The 22,877-nt window shown below is 36.6% G+C and overlaps 1 protein-coding gene across 3 annotated transcripts in view; it reads left to right on the plus strand.

Moving 5' to 3' along the window:
* Positions 1–17,329, plus strand: part of Dnajc12 (DnaJ heat shock protein family (Hsp40) member C12) — a 47,266-nt gene extending 29,937 nt beyond the window's left edge. For 2 of the 3 annotated variants that reach the window (XM_015500587.2, XM_015500589.2), the window contains 2 exons: positions 9,518–9,722; positions 16,474–17,329. In XM_015500587.2, the coding sequence (XP_015356073.1) occupies positions 9,518–9,722; positions 16,474–16,568 (300 nt within the window). In that variant the 3' untranslated portion in view covers positions 16,569–17,329. The remainder of the gene's footprint in view (positions 1–9,517; positions 9,723–16,473) is intronic. The other variant, XM_048810111.1, reaches the window with a different exon arrangement.
* The last annotated feature ends 5,548 nt before the right edge of the window (positions 17,330–22,877 follow it).

A 22,877-nucleotide genomic window follows, 5' to 3' on the forward strand; every position in this document is an offset into this window, starting at 1 on the left:
CTTTCTCCTATAAATTTGTTTTGGTTTTGTATATCTCTGTTGTCTCTCCTTTATGGTGGGAGATTATGCCTAGAAATGTTGGGCTTTATTGTACTTTAAAGCTGATTCATTCAATTCATATAAGGCTTCGGGGTTCTGTATGCATATAGTGATTTGTTGTTTGTTCTTAGGACTTTATATTTAGGTTAGGTGCTATGATGGTATGAGGGTTAGTATGTCTTGGCTACTTTAGAAGATTGCTCTACTGAAGGGGGATACTAACAGGCGATTGGATCAGGGTGTTGGTAGTAGCTAGGTATTTAGGAGCCCTATAGACAGCCTTGAAACATTCACCTATTTGCATTTAGACAATTACACGTAATGGAAGACGTAATGCTTGGGATGAAAGTTGGGGGGTAGGGAAAGGAAAGTGCTCTTAAAAAGAAAGAAGGAGAGAGAGATAGATAGATTAGAGGAGAATGAAAAGAACAATAAAACTTGAAATGGGAAAGAAAGAAAGAAGGAAAAGGGGAGAAAAGAACAGAGAGAGAAGAAAAAAAATTGAAGTCTTAGAGATCCATTTTCTTCTCTTCCAGTAGGCGGAGCTGTGCCCTCCGAGCCAAGCTTCTGCCCTCTACGTGCCGATAGCAATCCCTATAAGGCGGCTTCTGGGAGTCTCTCAATCTTGTCAGTCCAGAGCCGTTTCACTTCTCCGGCCCCTCCCCCCCTTCCTCCTTTCAGCGGGCCAGCCAGGTCCTGTTCACCAGAAGCAGTTCCCCAAAGATCTAGTTACACTTGTGGCCCCACTGTGTGTCCCATTTAAGCCCCAGTGCTGTGGTAGACTTGCGGCTAAGACCTTGGGAGTCCGCTGGTGATATGCGGGGTTGGGGATCGGGAATTCTCTCTGCTTCCCTACAGACATGCCCCAGGAGAGATCCCTGAGGTTTCCTGGCTGCTTGTATCTGGATGGGGTGGGAGTCACACACCTGCTAAAGTGGATTCCGCTGGGAAGGAATTCTGTCGGCCGGTGTCGCCGGTGACGTCACCTCTCTGCTATGGCGGGCCCTAGGCTCCTTGCCCGAGTGTCCGAAGGGAGGGGTGGGACTGGTCCGTCCCCAGTTGGCCTCAGCTCCCCGCTCGCTATTTCATGAAGGCTTGGCTAAAGACCTCTTCCTGCCAAGCTGCGTCTTGGAGGCTAGCCACCCAGTCACGGTGGCTGTGGGCGGGCGACCGCGCCGCAGCGTGCGGACGGCGGCTGGCGGGTCTGGACCTCTGCATCTTGTGGCGGGAATTTACTTGTCTGGGGCAAACTGTCACTTCCAAAAATCCTAGTAACTCCCGGCCAGTCTCTCTTCAGTGGAATTTTGCTAGGAGATTCTCTGCAGGTAGAGTCTAAGTGTATTTATGCGTCTTTCTGATCCCATCACTGAGGGGGTACTGAAAACACTGCCTCTCCGCCCGCCGCCATGTGTTCCTGATTTGATGTTATATATAAAAAAGACCCTGTCTCAAAATAATTTTCAAAAGTTAAAAAAAATTACATAATATGTTTATATCCATATATATATACATACATACATAGTGTATATACACATATTAACACTAGATGAATAAATGTTAATAGCTAAATACATATGGCTAGTTACATATATATTATACTTATGTATGGATATTTATGTCCATCAATTAATTAATTAATTTTAGGAAGGAAAAGTTTATCTGGGGTTCACAGTTTCAGAGGTCTTAGTCCATAGAAGGCTGGCTCCATTTTGGGGGGTTTGAGGTCAGGCAGAACATCATGGCAAAAGTTTATGGTGGAGTAGAGTGGTTCAGAACATGATGATCAGGAAGCAGAGAGAACTCTCCTCACCAGGACAAAATATAATCCCTAAAGGCATGCCCCTGATGGCCCACCTCCTCCAGGCACACACTACCTGCCTTTAATTCTACCCAGCTAATCCCTATGAGGAGATTAATTCACTGATTGGATTAAAGCTCTCATAATCCGATTATTTCACCTCTAAACTTTCTTGAATCGTTCACACATGAGCTTTGCAGGGGGGCACTTAATATCTAACCAAAACACATGCAAATGGCTACAACCACTTTAAAAACTTAATTAATTCAACTATCTGTATATCACTCAGTAGACTTTCTGTAATTTTCTTTTTGTTCTAACCCTAAAAGGTTAGGAGTGATTGATGCATGGGAGAGCCTCATCTCTTTCTGTAAATTTTTTGTAGTTGTTGAGACTGGTCTTTACTCCCAGGCTGAAGTGATCCTCCTACCTCTGCATCCTTAGTACTGGAACTATAGATATGGTCTCTCTCTCTGGTGCTGAGGATCAAACTCAGGGCTTTGTATATGTTAGGCAAACATGCTACCACTGAGCTACACCCTCAGCTCGCTAGAATATCTGTAACATTTTAATTGTTGCTTTTTCTCTGTGTGTTTTTCATTTGTTTATCCTTTTACATTCGTACTCTGGAGTAATTAATAAATAATGATTATCAATTGTTCATCACCTAATAGAACATTGTCTATCCTTTTGTAGATAAACATTACCATTAGGGTTTTACGTTATAAGCTTTACTTATGCCATTCTGACAATAAAATAGTTATAACTTTAGGATTTGTATTTCAGATGACTTGCCCTGCACATATTATAGATTGTTAAATCTCATAAAATGTCTTTCCTCTGGTGGTCAATCTTGTGTTAACTGCCTTTTATTTAAGCAGGATAATCACTGTGGAAGGAAAAGCATTGATTGAGAGCAATATTTGTCCTCATACCTACAATGTCGGACAAATTCCAAGGTGTTTTTTGCAGCATAACACACAGGATCATGTCTCAGTTCTCTCCTTTGGGAGAATGCCTCAAATGAGCCATAGGTGTGACGAACTTCCACTACCCACAAGTGATAAAACTGTAACTGCTATCCCTCCTATATACCAAGTCTCTGTCACTTCACTAGCCATTTATTTCTCTTTTCCTTTTCTAGAAGTTCCTCCTGATAGTTTCATTTGTAAAAAATATTTTAAGAATTCACCTAGATCAATTAATATGTTTGAAATTTAAATGGAGATATATGGAGTTGGTTTCAAACAGGGTTGAGGGTGAGAGTTTTAGTTATCTAGACCTTTGGGACCCTGGGAACTTGAAAACAGTCTTTGTAGCTCAGAAATTTAGAGAAATTCATCTTTGTCATTCAGGATATGGATAGCTCTTTTTCTCTCTTGCTCCAAAATAGATGGCAGATTGGCTTTAGGAAGGCTGCTGGCAAATGACTGTAGTGAAGCCACAATCAAAATAAAGCTCTGAGAAAAATTCTCATAAGCTGTTAAAATTGTTCCATGCCACATCAATTGCTATAAATTTTATAGAAGCTATTAGAAACACATTTTGGTGAACTGATCATTTGACAAATTGATTGCTTCTGGGAGGGCTTTTTGGGGCTTCCTGTCACCTTCACACGGACCTATTTGTCTATTGATTGTTTCTGGGTTCTCAGCTGGGTGAGGTGTCTTTGGGATGAGTCCAATTGGCCACAGACTACCAGGGAAGCTTCCTACTATGTCCACATGGCTACAGTTTCTCCAGCCAGATGGGAAACAGTGTGCAATTCAACACCTTCTGGGCCTGTTCAATAGGCAATCTGTCCTAATTGGATGTTTTCCAAAAGCAGGTCAGGAATCACCAAGCAAGTAAAAAATTCACTCAAAGTGATCCAGGAAAAAAAAAAACAATTTTGTACAGTTATTCAGCTGAGCTATGACATATCTGAGTCAATTGTTTCTTTTTTCTATTTGTCCCAGTGTTTAATGGCATGTAGGTTAAAATTTTATTTGCCAGTGTTGACCAAGGTGTAGAGTGTGAGAAAATGAGAGGGAGGGAGGGGGAAAGAAAGGGGAGGGGGAGATAGATAGTTTCATTAAGGAAAACTGGTAAACAGGTTAATTTTGAAGGCAGAATGACAACATATCAGACCAGTTTTTCATATCTCAGGACTGGTGACCTTTGCACATAGGCTTGGTTTCTGTTTTATGTTAGTTCATTCCATGCATACACTGACTCTCAGCTTTGTCCATTTAATTATTTTGCTGTACAGACTCTTCTTCTTTTACTCTTTTTAAGTCTCTATCAATTGCTTTCATTTAATATTTTTATTGATGCTCATTCTATTTAAATGAATCATTCTAGCTGGGTGCAGTGGCACACACCTATAATCCTAGCATCTTGGGAGGCTAAGGCAGGAGGATCAGAAGTTTGAGGCCAGCCTCAGCAATTTAGCAAAGCCCTAAGCAACACAGCGAGACCCTATCTTAAAAAAAAAAAAAAAATTGCTGGGATGTAGCTCAGTGGATGAAGCACCTCTGGGATTTAATCCCCAGTACGCACATCCCACCATAATAGTTGTTATGTCCATCCAATACCCTAGTGGAGCTGAGAAATACACTTTACGTGCAGAAATGAGTGATTTGCAGGGTATCTGTTCTGATAGTCCAGGCTGCTTAGCATCACTCTTGCATTCATCCCTGATTGTACAAAAAGCACCAGAAGCACTTGTAAATGAGGTTAGATATAGTTTGGATCTTTTTTCCACATATTTCTATAATTGGGATTAGCAGACACAGGGATCTGATGATAAAATATTTTAATCTATCTTACTCGTAAAGGGAAGAAGACAAGTCTCATAATACCTTTTTACTGAGGACTTTCAAATCACTTATTATAAGTGAGTCATTAAAGACCATAGGCATTTTGATTTTAAGAGAGAAACATCATGTACAGGCCACTTGGCCAACTTATGATACTTACAGATCACATTTCCAGCTGTCTGTGCCCTGAGTGCTTCAATGTCTTACTCTCTGTTTTTCAATAACCTGTCTAATATCCTTTCCCCTCTTTCAGAGGAAGCCATTGGCCGGCCTTTTCTATTCTATGCACATGAAAAAAACCAAAGCAACCCAATGACAAATCCAAAACAACCAAAGCCAAGTGACTCTTTTTTTTTTCTTTTACATTGGTTGAGGCAATTATTTCTTTAAAATAAACTTTGTTTTTGAAATCAAACCTACAGAGAAATGCATAATACCTGCATTTACAAGTTAGCACTGGTTGTGAAGTGTTTACTTGGTAACCATCCCAACACATACTTTTGGCAACCAGTGGCTTCCTCCTTTTTACAATTATAATTACATCTTAATTTTCAGATCTAGTTTTCTTCTAATTATATATATGCATATGTTCGTATATTCATATATGTATATATTATCCTCACATAAAGTTTGGAAAATGCTAAAATAAAATAAATAACCTTATAATCCTGCTATGCAGGCATAACCCCAGTTAACATTTTATTTTTATTATTTTTTTAAATAAATATTTATTATATTTTTAGGTGTAGATGGACACCACACAATGCCTTTATTTTTATGTGATGCTGAGGATTGAATCCGGGTCCCGCCTGTGCTAGGCGAGTGCTCTACCACTGAGCCACAATCCCAGCTCCAACATTTTATTTTTTTAATTAAATTTTTTTTTTGTGAATGGTCAGAATGCCTTTATTTTATTTGTTTATTTTTATGTGGTGCTAAGGATTGAACCCAGTGCCTCACACATGCCAGGCAAGTGCTCTGCCACTGAGCCACAGTCCCTGCCTCCCAGTTAACCTTTAAAAAAATTTTTTTAGATGTTGGTTGACCTTTATTTTGTTCATTTATTTATATGTGGTGCTGAGAATTGAACCCAGTGCTTCACACATGCAAGGCAACTGCTCTGCCACTGAGCCCTAACCCCAGCCCACCAGTTAACTTTTTGGTGCATTTCCTTCCATTTTTCCCCCTTTGAGTGTGAGAGTTGATTACACTGAATAATGGCAATGACTGTTCTATAAGTGGTTCTTGGATCTTGGATCTTGGCATTGATTAGTCTTGGATTGAATTTATATGGGGAAAAGAATTCAGGGTGATTCTTCCTTAGAGTTAAGAAGAGATAAGCTGAAAGTGAATAAATGACTTATTTGACTGGATTAGGACAGAAGGTTTGAATATACTTATGGTTTGAAATTGTACAGAATGATATATTGTTCTTTAATCTATCTATATATTTATCTATATTCATATTATATGCATATGTATCTGCATATCTATTTCTGTCTATATTTGAATATATTCATCTATCGTGTGTGTGTGTGTGTGTGTGTGTATGTGTGTGTGTGTGTGGTGCTGGGGATTGAACCCAGGGCCCCACACATGCTAGGCAAGTGCTCTACCACTGAACTAACATCCCTTGCCCTTCATCTATCTTGTAAAGTTGTTGAGATCATGCTATTTATGATGATTTTATCCTGTTTCATTAATATCACATCATTATCACATCATAAACTCCAAATTTATAAAAACAAATAAAAACAGAATTAAAAGACTCCAAGAAGGCATTTTACCCTTTTGCACTTACCCTTTCTTTTTGATGAGGTCATTATGGCTCCTGCTTGTAAGGCTAGTACTAGTCCTCCTGAGACAGGTGATAAGAAATTGTGGTATCTGTCAAGCCCTAATTAAAAGGTGGCTCATACTTTCCAGGAAATAAGTACACCAAGATGAAAAGAAAGATGCCTCTCATGTCAGGGGATGGGATATATGAGTAGCAGAGGAGGCAGCTCCTTCTGTGGTCTGTGGCACAGTTTTTAAATGTTATAACTTCTGAGTTTATTCAATAAGTAATGGAGGTGCACGGTGGTGCACGCCTGTAATCCCAGCCGCTCTGGTAGTAAACAAAGGTAGCATGCTAGGCCAGGAATAGCTTCCTGCTATATTCAAATGATTTTTCAAGAATCAGCAAAGCTCATTATTTTGGTGTATGCTAGGGCTAATTATTTTACTTGACATATTCTTAAAATAAGAAACTTGTAATTTTTCAATTTTTTTCAGTGCCAAGGATCAATCCTTATACATATTAGGTAAATACTTTATCACTGAGCTACACTCCCAGTCCCCAAATTTAAAATATTTTAATAGGAAATGCACATGTGGGACAAAAAATGTAAAAGGTACAAAAGGACACATATAAAATACCTCTGTCTCATACTTTCATTTCTTGGTACCTGACCTAGCAAAATTTTCTATCAGAAGACTCATTTTTGATTTCTCTTCCTCAACAACTCACCAAAAGCAGCCAGAGCTATGTAGATACAATTACATAATTAAATCACTGAGCAAAGAACCACCACCAAGTATATTGAATACAATGTTAGGATATCAGGTTTCTAGGGACAGTTTTCTAGGGTTTGCTTCCTTCTGTCTAAAAGTATAAAAGTTATACTGGAAGCCAATGGACAATGCCCAACACTGCTAATATATAGATCCTGATTTTTTAATTTATAAATTTAAAGTATAATAAAATTAAGATGCCATTGTTAAAAAATCAAAATAGTGTAAGAAGATATTTAATTAAAAGAATGAGTCCTCTCTTATTCCAGGCCCAGTTCTACTCCCCTCTCCCAGAAATAGCCCCCCTTGTAATTCCTTGTGCTTCCTTTCAGAAATCTTCCATGTAATGTACATAAACATTTTTACATCATCCTTTTAAGAAAACAAATGGAAATGTATTTAAGAAGTTTTTGTTATCTGAGGATAACTGGACTTGAAAAAAAATTTCACCTAAAGTAAACCCACTTAAAATTAGGATCACTGTTCATAGTAAACATTGATTGAAATCCTGCTTTCTGTCATGAATTTTATTAAAAAGAGATGTATAATCCAGAATTTTAATATTTGCCAAATCTGCATTGATCATGGTTAGGTGGGAGGATCACAATAGTACATGTGGCAATAGCAGTGTCTCTTAGTACATTTCATGATGCTTCTTAGTAGAATATCTGAGATTGGGTCATTTATTCAGAATGAATTTTTATTTTGTGCAGTTCTGAAGGCTAGGAAGTTCAAGGTCCTGGGGCTTACCCTGGAGAGGGTCTGCTTGCTGTATTATCCCATGGCAGAAGTAGAAGGGCAAGGGAGAATGAGAACGCAAGAGGGAGACCCACTTGCTTTCATAACAAACCTACTCATGAATGTTAATCCATTCATGAAGGTTTTGCCTAATTACCTCTTACTGGTCCCATCTCTTAACACCATTGCACTGGGGATTAAGTTATGAACATATTGCCAGGCGCAGTGGCACATGCCTGTAATCCCAGCAGTTTGGGAGTCTGCGGCAGGAGGATCCTGAGTTCAAATCCAGACCCAGCAATATAGAGAGGCCCTAAACAACTCAGTGAGACTCTGTCTCTAAATAAAATATAAAAAATGGCTGGGGATAGGGCTCAGTGGTTAAGCACCTCTGAGTTCAATCCCTGGTACAAAAAAAAAAAAAAGTTTCCATCATATGAAATTTGGAGGACACATTAAACCCTAGAAAGTAGGTATAATAATAGTAGTTACAATAGTAGTTAATTGAAACTCTGTCTTGGCTCTATTCTCTCTCTTTTAATTTTTTTAGTAAAATATACATAACATAAAATTCACCATTTTAATCATTTTAAAGTATACAATTCTGGTGCATTAACTATGTCTACAATGTCGTTCTTCCATTGCCACTTTCTAGTTAACAAAACTTTTTCATTACTCCAAAAGGAAATCTATTAGCTTTCTATTTCCCTTTACTTCCAGCCCCTGGTAACTACTAATGTGCTTTCTCTATATATAAGTTTGTCTATTCTGAATATTTCATATAAGTAGAATCATACAATATGTGACCTTTTTTGATCTGGCTTTCACTTAGTATGTTCTCAGAGCTCATCCACATTATAGCACATATTAGTACTTCATTCCATTTTATGAAATATATTTTATTTTGTGTGTATACCACATTTTTGTTTATCCACTCTTCAGTCGATGAACATTTGGGTTGTCTCCATCTTTTGCCTACTGTGAATAGTGCTCCTATGCACATTTGTGTACAAGTTTTTTTTTTGAATATCTGTTTTCAATTATTTTGGGTATATACCTATGAATGGAATTGCTGGGTCATATAGTAATTCTGTGTTTAATTTTCTGAGGGGACACTTCATTATTATTATTTTATGATGCTGGGAATTGAACCCAGGAGTATCTACCACTGAGCTACATCCTTAACCCTTTTTATTTTGATTTTGAGATAGTGTCTAACTAAGTTGACCAGGCTGACCTGAACTTGTGATCCTCTGTCTCAGCCTTCCCAGTAGCTGGGATTACAATCGTGTGTACACAATTGTTGTATTGAATTGTTGATTGAATCTCTCTAGTGTTGGTGGCTTTGTTGTGTATCATGATATAATTTCTCGTATTGTTACTCTTCAAACTAGCAGGAATCACTCAATTATTATTTGGGGATTAATTAATATCTGGATTAATCATGAATATTTGGTTTATTGGTCAAGTCAATTTGTTCTGTTAATTGGTACTATAATAGTAGGTCAGGTGTTATACATATTGAACTTTAAATATAGAAAGCCATATGATATTGACTTATTTATGTGTCTGCTTTTAATTAATTTAGTCAATGCATTGGGCTGTCAAAAGTAAAAAAGACCTGATGCTGGAAGAATCTGAGCAGACTCAGATCAGCAAGACTAAAAATGAAGAATGGAGTGAGCAAAGAGAAATAAAGAAAGAGGAACTGGGTTCAACCACAGAGAAAATGAAGCAAAAAGCACCCGAGTCCCTGGAGAAGTCAAACTCTCCACAAAATCCAGAGTCTCCAAGTAAGTCCTATCATTATATCTTTGCAGAACATAGTAGGTCTGAAACTGGAGAGCTTGGTTTACATTGCATTTATTCTAAACCGTTTCCAATCTGTACAGTAGTTCCAAACTTAAGGATTGGTTTAGTATCTCAAAAGATACTTAGCATTGATACATAAAGTGGAAAGTACATAAATTCCTCCAAAGGAGGCATTTCTCATAGTGTTTTTTGCTTTAATGAAATAACACTAGCTAACATTTATTGCATGTTTACTATGTGCAGGAACATTCTTTATATATACATATATACATATATTACTTTATATTATCATCTCATTTAATTTTAGTTTGCATGTATTAACTTATTAATCCTCACTACAAATTTGGGAGCCTTGTGCTATTATTAGTGTCTCGTTTCTATGAGAGAACAAGCCCAGAGAGGTTGAGTAATTTGCTCAAGACTATACAGCTTGTATGTAAAGGGGTTTGAACCAAGGTAGATTGGCTTCAGAGTCTGTATTCCAAGGCACTGCACTATTCTGAGATGATACCTCATCTCTAAGTAGCCCTATAACCAGTACAAATCACTTATAGAGCCACCGAAGCAAGGTATTGCAGAAGTTCAACTGCTGGCTCCCAAGCTGCGGTATCTGAGTTCATAGTCTAACTCTACTACTTATTAACTGTATTTCCTGGCAAAAGAAATTTAATTTCCCTAGACCTCAATTTCCTCATCTATAAAAAGGAATTATAATAATACCTTCTCATGAAATAATGCTAGGTGAAGTTAGCCAATCCCCCCAAAACAAACGCTGAATGTTCTCTGATATAAGTTGACTGACCCATAATGGGGTAGGGAGGGGGAGCATGGGAGGAATAGATAAACTCTAGATAGGGCAGAAGGGTGGGAGGGGAAGGGAGAGGGCAGGGGGTTAGCAAGGATGGTGGAATGTTATAGACATCACTATCCAAAGTACATGTATGAAGAAATGAATTGGTGTGAACATACTTTATATACAGAGAGATGAAAAATTGTGCTCTATATGTGTAATAAGAATTGTAATGCATTCCACTGTCATGTATTTAAAAAATAAAATCAATTAAAAAATACCTTCTCATGAAGTTACCATGGAGATTAAATCTATGCACAGTGATTTGCCTATTACAGGCTTTGAGTAAATGTTAACTATCAGTATTGTGTCTTTGTCTATCTAGCCATCCAACTAACTGTATTAACTATTTTAGGTATGTTATATACACACACACTGTAATTATCTCAAATCCTTATATGTTGATTCTCAGGGTTATGATGCAATATCCCATTAAAATTTGGCCTTTAAGCCAGGTGCGGTGGCACACGTCTGTAATGCCAGTGGCTTGGGAGGCTGAGGCAGAAGGACTGAGAGTTCAAAGCCAGCCTCAGCAAAAGAGAGGTGCTAAGCAACTCAGTGAGATCCTGTCTCTAAATAAAATTCAAAATGGGGCTGGGAATGTGGCTCAGTGGTCAAGTACCCCTGAGTTCAACCCAGTACCAAAAAAAAAAAAAAGCCTTTAAGCAGAAGATTCTTAAACACTCTTGAATCTTTGAATACTGACTGGTATAAAAAGAAATAATTAAATAGCTTGTGGTAAATGATAATATTTCCAGAAATAGTTACTTTAAATTTTCCTTTGGGAGAACTTTCACATTCTCTGTACTTGCTGAAATGAGGATTCTTTGAGTTTGATTCAGGTGTCTCAGCTTGTTATTAAGAGATCTCTGTAAAGTAGGCATGTTGATTGCATCAACCTCACAATTAGAAATAGTTATAATATAACAAACTTGATCAAAGCAGAACCTGAATTTCACAAACCTGTCTTTTAAAAAAATTTTTTTAGTTGTAGATGGACACAATACCTTTACTTTTTTTTATTTTAATTTTTTAAATATTTATTCTTAAGCTTAGGTGGATACAATATCTTTATTTTACATTTATGTGGTGCTGAGGATCAAACCCAGTGCCTTGTGCATGCTAGGTGAGCACTCTACCACTGAGCCACAACCCCAGCCCCAATACCTTTATTTTATTTATTTTATATTTATTTATTTTTTATTGGTTGTTCAAAACATTACAAAGCTCATGACATATCATCTTTCATACATTTGATTCAAGTGAGTTATGAACTCCCATTTTTACCCCAAATACAAATTGCAGAATCACGTCAGTTACACATTCACAATTTTTACATAATGCCATATTAGTGACTGTTGTATTCTGCTGCCTTTCCTATCCCCTACTATCCCCCCTTGTGGTGCTGAGGATGGAATCCAGGGCCTCACATGCTAGGTGAGCGCTCTACCACTGAGCCATAACCCCGGCCCACAAACCTGTGTTTTAAGCAAGCACACCACCTTCCCGGATACACATAGAGAGACAAATGAGCAAATATTTTTTTCTTTCAGACCTAAAATGTTCAATTTTGTGCATCCAGAAGCCCTGGATCTTTCCATTTCAGATTCAGACTTAGACTGCATTTACCCACCAGAATGGGGTGAGGAGGTTGGACATTTCAGGAAACTCAAGCATGATGCTGAGGAACCACTTGAGTCTCTCTCAAGAATTCTAGGAAATTTTCTTTTTTTAAAAAATCAAGTAATATAAGCCTATTGTAAAAAGTTCAAAGAATCACCGATAAGTAATAACTTTGAGTTTCCCCCAGTCTGCTGATTTCCTCCGCTTCTGCATCCTGAAGTAACTGATGTGGATGCTCAGGCATGTCTCCTAAACTGTTCTCTATGCTAATACAAGTGTATGTAAGTACATGCACTTTTATAAAATTTTTAAAAATAAAGAAGGTGTCATACTTTGTATGAGTGTTTATATTGCACAGTGTTCAGAAGTGCAAACTTTGGAACTAGATCCCAGTTTCCCACTGATGAGTTGTATGACCTTGGGGAAACTGGTTAACCCCTCACTGTCTGAGTTTTCTTATCAATATAATGGTTGAAATATTAGTGTTTACCTTGTAAGGTTTTCTTGAGGAGTGACAAATTTAATATATGTAAAGTATTTAGAATAGTGCCAAGCACTTGATAAGTGCCATTTTTAGTGTTAGCTCTTATCATTATGGGACTTTTTCTTAGATCCTTATGTCCCTAATGGATTTGCTCTTCTTAACAGCTGATAATATTCCATGGTGTAGATATATCATAATTTACTCATAACAAATTATGAGGACAGTTTTGATGTCCTCATATTGTGAAGTATATATTCTTACTGTGGTTGAAGAGCAAAATGGAGGGGATAAGGATCATTGTTCTGAGAAGTTGTTGTTGAAGAAGAATGATGAAATTCTGCCAAAGGCTGCATTTATTAGTATTTTCTTTTTTTTTTCTTAATTTCTTTCAGTTGTTGATAGACCTTTATTTCATTTATTTACTTACATGTGATGCTGAGACTTGAACCCAGTGCCTCACACATGCTAGGCAAGTGCTCTACACTGAGCCACAACCCCAGCCCTATCAGTATTTTCTTTTTATTTTAAATATTTTTAGATAATTTTTTAATATTTATTTTTTTAATTTTCAGCGGACACAACATCTTTGTTTGTACGTGGAGCTGAGGATCAAACCCGGGCCGCACGCATGCCAGGCGAGCGTGCTACCGCTTGAGCCACATCCCCAGCCCCAGTATTTTCTTAATCTCTTATTGGTTTAAGAGATTATTGGTTCTTCAGAGCCTTGGAGTTGGAGTTTTATGTATAAAAGTGCAGTTATATGATTATTTATAATTTCATTATGCTGCAGTGTAAATTTTTATAATATCAGCATTTAAGAAATTATTATATCAGCTTTATCAAACCTTAAGTGGCTTCTCATATATTACTTTTCAGCATGTTTGTTAATATCTGCAAGCAGTGCTTGATATTTACCTTTAAGTTTTCCTTATGATGCTTATTCCATGATGAACAGCCACCAATAGTCCCCATTGCATTCTGACTCTTCATGCATTAGACCATGTATAAGTTGTATAAGACAATTTCACTTTTTCTTTTAAAATTTGCCGTGCATATGTTTTTTGATAATTACAATTCTAAAATCAAATAGTTTCGTGTAACATTCTGGAATGATAACAAAAAAATTCAATGCAGATGCTGTTCGCATGTCACCATATCCCTGGGTACTTACCTGCTCAGGCATTGCCAACACTATGCTCTCTACCACAAATACTGACACCACCAGAGGACTTTCCCTAGCAATGGAGCCTGCCTGGCAGCAAATGAGCAAGTAATAAGTGCCAGGGAATCAACACCCTTTGGATGTAGCCATTAGGCAATGGATGGGAGTGGGAGGCTGAGTTCCTCAGCTCCTTTACACTTCATTTGGAATAACTCTAAGGGTTTTTATATTGTTTCCTGGGATTCCCCAGTGGGATCAGCTCTGGTCATTTAGGGCAATAACTTGTTTGATAATGTTCACAGTTTTGGTTCCCTTTCCCATTTCCTTACCAAGGTGTCCTGGAATCAATTCCCACATTATTAACTTTGGTTTGAATTCTTGCCTGCGTGTCATTTCTAGGGGAACCTAAACCTGAAACTATGTCTTTCTAAAACTACAAAAATGACACTTGTTTATTGTAGAAGAAAATATGGTCAAACAAAGAGAAAAAAATAGTAACTTGTAATCTTGTCACCCAGAAAATATCTATAAGAGTTTGCTTTATTTTCATTTATATTTATATACCTAAAACTAATAAGATAATGCTATGTATATTTTGTGAGTTTTTTGTGAGTTATAGGTTGTCAGAAATAATTTCCTTTTTGCTTTTTCCTCAAATGGAAAGTCTTTGGATTTTTAAAAAGTCTTTGATTCTAATTTGTTATATATGACAGCAGAATGCATTACAATTCATATTACATATATAGAGCACAATTTTTCACATCTCTGGTTATATATTCACACCATTCACCATTCATGTCTTCATACAAGTACTTAGGAAATGATATTTGGGTTTATTTTTGTGAGATAATTGTTTTAAAAGTATACACAAATCCTCTTTTCCTGATATAAACACTGTAAACTATTCTGTGTATATTTTTTCCTGACTCAATATTTTAAAATATCAACAGAACTATATTTGACACATTATTCTGTAAACTGCTTTTTTTTTTTTTTAAATTGGTACTACCAGGTCCTCATGCATGCTAGGCAAGTGTTCTATAATCAAGCTTCATTGCAGGCCCTATTTTTAAAATTTTGAGACAGGATCTCACTAGGTTTTTCAACTTGGATGCGAACCTGTGATCCTCTTGCTTAGCTTCCTGAGTCACTGGGATTACAGGTGTGCCACCAATGCCTGGCTTGTAAACTGTTTTTTTTTTTTTATTTATTAGCAATAAACATAAAAAAGGCACAAAAGCATACTTTTTATTGAAGAAAAATAAGAAAGTCCAGATAAATTTAGATATTATAAAAATGAAAATTACATCTATTCTAACTATTCAGGGAGAAATACTGATAATATTTGGTGTTAGCATTTCCCTTTTAGAGTTTTAAAAAATTTTACATTAATACCTATGTAAATAATGAATTTGAAAATGAGATCATCTCATATAAATTGTTTTCTAATTATCTGTCACTTACAAATATTCCACGAGAATTTGTTTATGATAATAAATATTTTAAACAATTGTCAGGGTTGGGGTTATAGCTCATTGGTAGAACTCATACTTAGCATGTGTAAGACCCTGGTTCAAAAAAATTGTTAATGACTATATTAAAGCCTTTTAATCAACTTTCTATTGCTGAAGATTTTGAATGCTTCTTGAATTAAAAAAAAATTATAGGGCTGGGATGTAGCTTAGTGGTATAACACTTGCCTAGCATGTGTATGCCCTGGGTTCAAGTGCTAGTACAGGAAAAAAAATATAAATGGTATCATCATAAATATTCTTATATTTTAGCCCTTGGGGATATCCATTATTATTTCCTTAGGATGTAGAATTTTTAGAAATAGAATTATTGGGCAAATAGTTTATACATCTTAACAAGTCTGATAAATAATGACAAATTGCCTTCCTGAAGATTTTTGTTTGTTGGTAACAGGGATTGAACTCAGAGGTACTTGACCACTGAGCCACATCCCCAGCCCTTTTTTGTATTTTATTTATAGACAGGGTCTCACTGAGTTGCTTAGCACTTCACTATTGCTGAGGCTGGTTTGGAACTGGCGATTCTCCTGTCTCAGGCTCCGGAGCCGATGGGATTACAGGCGTGCACCACCATGCCTGGCCTTCCTGAGGAGTTTTATCAATTTATACTTCTCCCAGTAGAGAAGGACAATGACCTTTTCTTTAGTTTTCAACAATGTTGTTTATTGAAATTAAAAAAAAATCTCATTACCCTGGAATTCAATTGCTTATATTTCCAGGGATACTTTACCATTGACCTTTCACTTTTTGAAAAGTTTTTGAAAGTTGTGTGAAATTTGTTTAATCTTTGTAAGTGACTTGTTTAAATTCCCATTACTGGAGAGGATAATTATTAATCATTTAAACATGTGAGGTCGTCAGACATGTATGTTGTAATTCCTGTTCATAAGAATTTCAAAGTCTGCTTAAGTTAATCTGCTTCTGTAAAATATTAATGACTCATACTGACTACTTACCCTACATATGTTGCAGTGAAATCTTATCTCCTTGCTGTTTATTTACCATTATAGATACATGGTCTTTACCTTTTTCTTTTCCTACCTCACTCTGATTTTAACTATTGCTTTTCTCTCTTCTAAAGGTTTTTCAGATGTGAACTCTTGGCACCTTCGTTTCCGCTGGTCGGGGGATGCTCCCTCAGAACTCCTGAGGAAGTTCAGAAACTATGAAATATGAAATGCCCTTGCTCCATAGAAGAGGGAGAGCAGGATGTTGCCTGTACTGCCAACATGCAGTCTTCACTCACATCTTAACAATGTCATGTTTATGAATCACTTATGACTGACTGATTCCTCTGTCTTTGAACCCATTCTCACAATGTGTTTTGTTATTGTTGTTGTTTGTGTTTTTTTGGTGCAGGTGATTGAACCCATGGTCTAGGGGACTGAACCCACTCTTTACCACTGTGCTATATCCCCAGATACAAAATGTGTTCAGTGAGAAATTTTTAGAAGACTAATTTATTTCAAAATTTGAATAAATTAAGGCTCTTAGATCCAAGTAGGTTGTATTATTATGTGTTCTTTTAATACTATTTATAGAATTCTATTTGAAAATCAATCAATCTCAGTATTTAAATATTTCATTGATATACCATGATCTCTATTAGTGCTGGATGTACAAAAAATGTTTTCTCTTTTTTTTGGGGGGGGTACCAGGGATTTAACTCAGGAGCACTAGACCACTGAGCCATATCCCCAGACCTCTTTTGTATTTTATTAGAGACAGGGTCTCACTGAATTGTTCAGTGCCTCGCTTTTTGCTGAGGCTGGCTTTGAACTTGCGATTCTCCTGTCTCAGCCTCCTGAGTCAATGGGATTATAGGCGTGCATCACTGTGCCCCGGCTGTTTTCTGACTCTTGACTTAAAAAATGAAATGTGAAATATACTTGTCTAAACTCCATGGAGTGAAATAAATAATTTCCCCAAAGTTCCTAGATGCATTCACCATTCAACTCTATTTTAAAAATAATTTAATAGAAGGGAAACTAGCAGAGTAGAGGAAAGGGACCAGGAGAAGAGAGGAAGGGAGGGAAAGGGGACATTCTGGGGAATGGTATTAGCCAAATTACACTGTTATATTGTGTGAATATGTAACAACAAATCCCACTATTATGCATAATTATACCAGTAAAAATATGGAAAACAAATAAAAGCAATCAGCAAAGGGACAGTTCAAAAAATTTGAATAGTTATTTTTACTTGAATAATTCTGAATTTGAAAGGTTATGATTTGAAGAAATGTTATTTTTACAAGGTTTCTTGTGTTATGTAAGTAAGTGACACATTTATAAATTATGTTCTAACTATTAAAATAGATCTGTCAGGTAGTAGGATCTTATTAAGTTAGATGTAATCTATGTTCTTTACTTTTTGAACAAATGAATGAAAAACTCAGAAGAAAAAGATTTTAGAGTCAGGTTTCCTTTGTCAATGACAGAGTTTTCACTGATATACAGCAAAATAAGAAAAAATAAAAACATAGCAAGTGCTATGGTCTGTATGTTTATGTCCTCTCTCTCCCCAAATTCATATGTTGAAAAACTACCCCTCAACTCTGTGATGGTTTTAGGAGGTGGGGACTTTGGAAGTTCATTAGGTCTTGAAGGCAGAGCTTTCACAAATGAGATTAGTGCTCTTATAAAAGAGGAGAAAAGAGAGACAGCTAGATAGATTCCATGAGTCCCTTCTAGTATAGCCAGAAAGCACCACCTATGAACCAAAAAATGGGTCATTACCAAACACTTAATCAGCATTGATCTTAGACTTCCAGCCTCTAGAACTGTGAGAAATAGATTTCTGTTGTTTATAAATTACCCATATTATGCTTTTTGTTATGGCACCTTGACAGCAACTGTTTCAAAGAGCTAAATATGTTCAATACAAAAGGCTTGTTACCAGTGAAGGCCCCTTTGGGCTGCTGCACAGTATGCCAATCACTAAAACAATGAGTTTTGCAAAAGATAATTTATTCCCAAGGCAACCAAGCACTGAGTTGAGAGATCCAAGTCTCAAATCTGCTTCTTTGAGGATAGGGTTTAGGGGTATTTTGGGGCTAAAGAAACAGGGTTGTAGGGGAAAGTGATTGGAGGTGATAAGTGGTTTGTTCATGCATAATAAAATTTCATGGCTCTTCATGGGATGCATGTTCAGAAAATGGAGACATTGGCATGATCTGACCATAGTTTTTGATTTCCTAAGGTCAAAAGATGATCCATCAGACACTTGCACAGGACCAAGTGAAGAGTCAGTCAGTGGTTTCAACAAAAGTGGCCTTTAAGTCCCTGAGAAGTAATCTAGGTAACTATTATCATCACAAAACTAGTGGGAGATTAATAATATATTGCTCAGCTGCATGACCTCCAAAATTGATGATTTTTAGTTGTAGGTGAACACAATACCTTTATTTTATTTATTTTATTTTTCTGTGGTGATGAGGATCAAATCCAGTGCCTGACACTTGCAAGGCATAAATTGGTGATTTTTTAAAGTCAACTAAAAGGAACTAAAAATAAGTGAAGCTAGAAATTTCCTGTAAGTTTTCCCTGGTTTCAGGCTGTCTGCTTTTCAGAAATGATATCTTTCCTACTACTGTGGTTTAAAATGTGTACTTTTATGAAATAGTGTCAAGAGTATATTGTATTAGTTTGCAAGGCCTGTCATGATAAAATACCACGGACTAGATGACTTAAAACATTTCTCACAGTTTGGGAGGGTAGATGTCCAGGATCAAGATATTGGTACGTTCGTTATTTTTCTGAGGCTACTCTTGGCTTGCAGATGGCCACTTTCTTGAGAGAGAAAAGTAAACAAGGCTGTGCTTAATCTTGTCAACAGTTGGGAAATGAATCTGTAACAAAAACAGAGTGGCACACTCACATGGCCTTTTCTCCATGCGTGCGCGTTCCTGGTGTCATCCTCTTCTCTTATATAGACACCAATCATATGGGATAATGATCCAACCTCATGATCCCATTTTAACTTATTTACATCTTTAAAGAAGTTATCTCTAAATAAGATTTCATTTGGAGGAACTGGGGGTTGGAACATCAATCTCAATTTTAGGAGAATACAATTAAATTCATAGAAGAGGTAAAAACTTGTTATTTTTTGTGGTGCTGGTAATTGAACCCACACTTTATGCATGCAAGGCAAACACTCTACAAATTGAGCTGTATCCTCGACCCTTGATTTCTTGTTTTAAGGTAGGGTCTTGCTGAGATTTCCAGGCTGGTCTGGAGCTTGTGATCCTCCAAGAGACTGGGATTTAGGTGTGTGCCGCTGTGCTCAGCAAAAAAAAAATTGTTTTTTAAAAAACTAGTATAACCTTGTATTAGTTTCTTTAATTTTATTTTAATTTTTAGCTGTTTTATTAAATCCAAAAGTCATAGTTTAGAGAATTATTTCTATCAATATTTTACTATTTTAATAAAATGTGGTTTGGCATTATCACCATATTTGCAAATTTTACTTCAAAAATAGAAAACACATGCAAAAAATATAGCACGTTAAGTTAATGAAAGAAGCTTTTGGACAATAATTGCTGGTCATAATTCCTACCTGGCTCAGGTATGCATTCAAATAAACATTATATTGAATAAGTTAATTTTTAAAAAATACTTTTTTGAGTTGTCGATGGACACAATGCCTTTATTTTATTTATTTTTATGTGGTGCTGAGGATCAAACCCAGTGCCTCACACGTGCTAGGCAAGCGCTCTACCGCTGAGCCACAACCCCAGCCCTGAATAAGTGAATTTTTGAATCTGAGAATCAGCGTTTTATTTTCCCCCAAGATTGTCTGATTCATAGCACTGATGACTTTTAATAACCTTTCAAAAGGAAAAACACTCCCACTTTGTGTGCCCCTTTGTTTTTGTAACAGACTCATTTCTCAATTGTTGACAAGATCGAAGAAGTACTCCCTGTTGTTTACTTTCCTTTTTCATGATGCCTGAAGCCTCCAAATAAGAAATGAGAAATAGCTACACTTTAATGGCAGTTTATGACCAGTTAGACTTGTGCTAAGCACTTTATATACTTGATTCCATTTAACTTAGTAGGAGACCTTTTACATGTAAACACTTGAATACTGGCACGAACTCAAGGTTTATAAAGGAAAAGGACTGTGCTCTGATAATGCAGTTCTTTGAGTGGAAAATAAGAGAAAAACTGGACAACTTTTCTTCCATAATTTGTTTGAGTTCACCAGCATATCTACCAGAACCACAATCATATGTATGTGTAATTGCACCCTTGGAAAGCCACTTATTTTTGCATTGTGGCTCAGCTTCACATTATAGCGATTTGATTATGAAAAGATAATTTTCCATAAAGATTATTAAGCTCCTAAATCAGTTCTAATTGGTGAAGATAATTGGTTTCCCTTGTATTTGATACTGAACGAATGAAAGAGGCACAGACTTCTTGAGAATCTAGCGTTATGTGCTAAATGTTGTGCTAGATATTTTATAGAATATAAAAATGATTAAGTCATGTTTATATTCTCAAGGACAGTTGATGATTGTAGTGGAGAGAGCTAATTGAATATCTATAGTTTAAGTATGTAGTGTGCTTAGAACATGACAAGTAAGAACTATGTGTATTAGTTACTATCCTTAGTATATTGTTATTTGTTAAGTCTCATGTGAACCAATTAACAGAATTTTGGCCTCTTTCAACTCCTTTCCTCCACTTCTGCATCTCAAAGACACTATTTCTTACACATCTTCACTTAGATATCCTGTACATGTGTTTCTGTTTCTGACATCAATTATAGCATATTATTTCTATAGTTGTATAGTTTTCATTTATTTAGTTAATTCATTTTGGAGATTTTCCTATTTCAGTGTAAAAGCACTTTTTTTTTTGGTGGGGGGAGGGATACGGGGATTGAATTCAGGGACACTCAGCCACTGAGCCACATCCTTAGCCCTATTTTATACTTTTATTTGGAGACAGGGTCTCACTGAGTTGCTTAGTGCTTTGCTTTTTCTGAGGCTGGCTTCGAACTCATGATCCTCCTGCCTCAGCTCTTGAGCCACTGGGATTACAGGCGTGCGCCTATTTTATTCTTTTTACCTGCTGCATCAAATTCAATTGTGTGGATGAACCATAATTTATTTAGCATGTCCTATATACCACTTCAGATTATTTATCTTTTCTTTCTTGCAATCACAAATATCACTGTAATGAATAGCTTCATACAAAATATTCCTTACATATAAACTATATCTGTGAGGTAAATACCTAGCCCTGGACTTTCTGGATCAAAGGGTATATGTATGTGCATTGAGAATTTGATTATCATAGTCTTAAGCACACTTCAAATGCAATTTGACAGGTTTCAAAGATCTCAGGGCCATTAGTGGAAAACAGAGGAAGTAATGCTTTTCATTGGGATTCTTGCCTCCAGCTTTTTTCTCTCTAGGCTAGATTTTGTTTCATGACTCAGTCTGAAGCACTATGCTTATGGAACAATTTACACAGCATCTCCCCTAACACTGAATACCAGAGTGTCCAAAATATAAAGCAATAATAAAACCAGAGTTCACATTTCTCTTGGCACATTCCATAGAGAGAGGAGGCAAATAGGTGCTCTGGTTTCTTGCCTTCTGGGTGTCCTAAAATATAATTGGGTGTGCTAAAATATAATTCTGAAACATTTTTGTTCTTCTAAGTAAAGGGCAACTCAACAGAGCAACTCTGGAAAGCCTAGGCAGAGTTCACAATTTCCAATGAATTCAAATAGTTTCAAGGACCCCCTGGACATATTCCCAGACTGTCAAAAATATGCTCCTTGATGAGCACATTAGAAATGCTAAAACGACTGCAGATATTTCTTGTAAAGTGAAAGCTAGATAAGGAGAAGATAAGACTGTTTCCCTATTTATGAATTTTCATATCCTTTCACTGCCCAGATCTGATGTGGTTACAAGATCAGTCATAGATGCAATTGTTGATGACTAATACAGTTATTGAGAGGGGTCTTTAATATCCTGGAAGGCAAAGACCATTACCCTTCACTTCTACATCATAGATAGAAGATGCCAGGACGTCTGGGGAGTCAGTAATGGAAGAAATTATAAAACTGATGCATTTTTACAAAGAAAATGATGAAATGCCTCACAATGAAAGGCTTTAGTTCCCTTCAATTTCAGGTTTTGTGATATCCATCAGTGTGGCTGTCTTCAGTATTATTACTTCTCAGCTCTCTGTGTCATCCACCCTTATTGTCGAGGAATACTCTGCATCAGGCAGTTTATTCTCATTCTTTCTCCTCTTCCCTGGGTCCTTTTGTTTCTTCCAATGTTTTTGCTTTGATTATTTCTTGTATTAATTGTGGAATTTAGGTTAGGTTTGTAGAGAATTGGATTCTTCCCTGACTGTGGCCTACTTATGCTGAGGACCAGGCCCAGAGTTGACTAGTTCAGTACTTCAGGTGGGAATCAGAACAGTGTGGCAAACTGATGAGGGGTGTGTAAGC

Source organism: Marmota marmota, unplaced genomic scaffold, assembly GCF_001458135.2.
Source record: "Marmota marmota marmota unplaced genomic scaffold, marMar, whole genome shotgun sequence".
Classification (NCBI taxonomy): Eukaryota; Metazoa; Chordata; class Mammalia; order Rodentia; family Sciuridae; genus Marmota; species Marmota marmota.